This window comes from Papilio polytes, unplaced genomic scaffold, assembly GCF_000836215.1.
Source record: "Papilio polytes unplaced genomic scaffold, Ppol_1.0 DF823731.1, whole genome shotgun sequence".
Lineage (NCBI taxonomy): Eukaryota > Metazoa > Arthropoda > Insecta > Lepidoptera > Papilionidae > Papilio > Papilio polytes.
The window spans coordinates 1,074,007-1,075,891 of NW_013525473.1; the positions used below are offsets into that span (position 1 = coordinate 1,074,007).

General features: G+C 41.8%; 1 protein-coding gene across 1 annotated transcript in view; it reads left to right on the forward strand.

Annotated features, from left to right (window-relative positions):
- Nucleotides 1-1,885, forward strand: part of LOC106103455 (vacuolar protein sorting-associated protein 13C) — a 35,812-nt gene that overhangs the window by 29,528 nt on the left and 4,399 nt on the right. The window contains exons 51-55 of the mRNA XM_013283234.1: nt 222-401; nt 847-966; nt 1,065-1,174; nt 1,445-1,640; nt 1,799-1,882. Coding sequence (XP_013138688.1) covers nt 222-401; nt 847-966; nt 1,065-1,174; nt 1,445-1,640; nt 1,799-1,882 — 690 coding nt within the window. The remainder of the gene's footprint in view (nt 1-221; nt 402-846; nt 967-1,064; nt 1,175-1,444; nt 1,641-1,798; nt 1,883-1,885) is intronic.

The window sequence follows — 1,885 nt, forward strand, 5'->3', positions numbered from 1 at the left end:
CTACGTCTGTGCGAAATGAATTCCAGACTACTCTCCATTTGTGCCAAATTTCAGTGAGATCTTTTAAGCCAATTTGGAGTGACAGACCATCATTCTAAACGTCCGCATTCTTATATTAAGTATGACATGAACTATTGTTTTACAAACGGTAGAGTAGTAAAAACAAACTAGTACAGACGTAAGACAGTCACACAGTGATTTAAACACTATTCTGTCCATAAATAGGTATGAAGCCGTTCATCGAGGTGTCGATAGTGGAGCGCATAATGGAGCACAGCAAGGTGCGCCAGTACAAGTACTACAAGGTGCTCATCCAGGAGTTCCACGTGAAGGTGGACATGGGCCTCATCAACGCGCTCATGGGCATGTTCCCGCAGCGCCTGCTCACTGAACAGGAGGCGGTGAGACTACCCTTCTACTAATCACATATCTTTATTTATTCATTATTTAGCAATATTCAGTAGCGATAAGTCTTCCTTTCAAGTTTGCAGTTTTCACTTATGTATCCAGTTTTAATTTTTATTTGTAAGAAACAGCTACCGGTAATGGCCTAGTATTGTAACGACATTCAAACTCTTACTTTTATTAGATTGTAAGCGGTTCTTACAAAGCGAAGTGATTACTTTTAATATTCGGCAATAAATGATTTACTTCAGTAATAATGATCAGATAAAAAAGTATTAAGTTTAAATGTGGATAGCTACAAAATGAGAAAAATAAGAATGGATTGTTTAAAATATTGTTTAAAGGATTGCTTAAGGGATGGAATTCAGAAATGACGGCTGATATGTATGGAAGAGCAGAGGTTGATGAAATGAGTTAGTCAACATGAAGTCTCTGTTCCAGTTGGAGGCGTTCCAGCTGGACATGGAGCGCGCGGGGCAGCCGCTGGAGGCGCTGGCCGCGCTCGGCGCCGCCTCCGACCAGAAGAACTTCTACGACAACTTGCACTTGTCACCGCTTAAGGTAACACCTGAATACTTGACATTGAAAACAATGTAAAAATATTGTTGCAGATAGTTATAAATAAAGCAATATAAGTAACACAAACACTTATATTTCAGGTCCACGTATCATTTTCGTTGGGCGGTGCGACACAACTTCCCACGTTCGTAGGAACGTTGCTGCAAAGTATTGGCGTCACATTGACTGATATGAATGATGTCGTCTTCAAGTGAGTTGTTACTTTATATATCACTAGCTAACGCCCGCGACTCCGTCCGTGCAAAATTAAAAAAAAAAAACGAAGATAAGTAGCCTATGTATTCTAGACTATTCTCTACATCTGTACCAAATTTTATTGAAATTTGTTCAGCTGTTTAACTCGTAACAAACATCTATCCATCCATCTAATTACTTATTAGTATGATTTATTTTAACATGTTATCTCTCTCATTTTAACATAAGTTTAACCTTATCAACTGTAAACGACTATTGTTTGTAGGTTGTCATACTACGAGAGGAACTATGAGTTCCTGTCGCAGAAGGAGCTGATCAGTCAAGTGCAGAGCCACTACACGGGCCAGGCGCTGAAGCAGCTGTACGTTCTGGTGCTGGGGCTGGACGTCATCGGCAACCCCTACGGCCTCGTTATCGGACTCAAGAAAGGAGTCGAGGATCTCTTCTATGAACCTTTCCAAGTATGTGGTCACTCACTCCATTCGTTCACTCATTCATCACTCAGTTGTGAATGAACTGAAATTTGAAATGCAACTAATTTCAGCAAGATTTATTACTTACGGTGTATTATTTTTGTCAAGAGTAAGTTAGTAGGTGATAAGTGGTATGTTGTGTGCAGGGAGCGATCCAGGGTCCGGGCGAGTTCGCGGAGGGGCTGATGCTGGGCGTGCGGTCGCTGGTGGGGCACACGGTGGGCGGCGCGGCG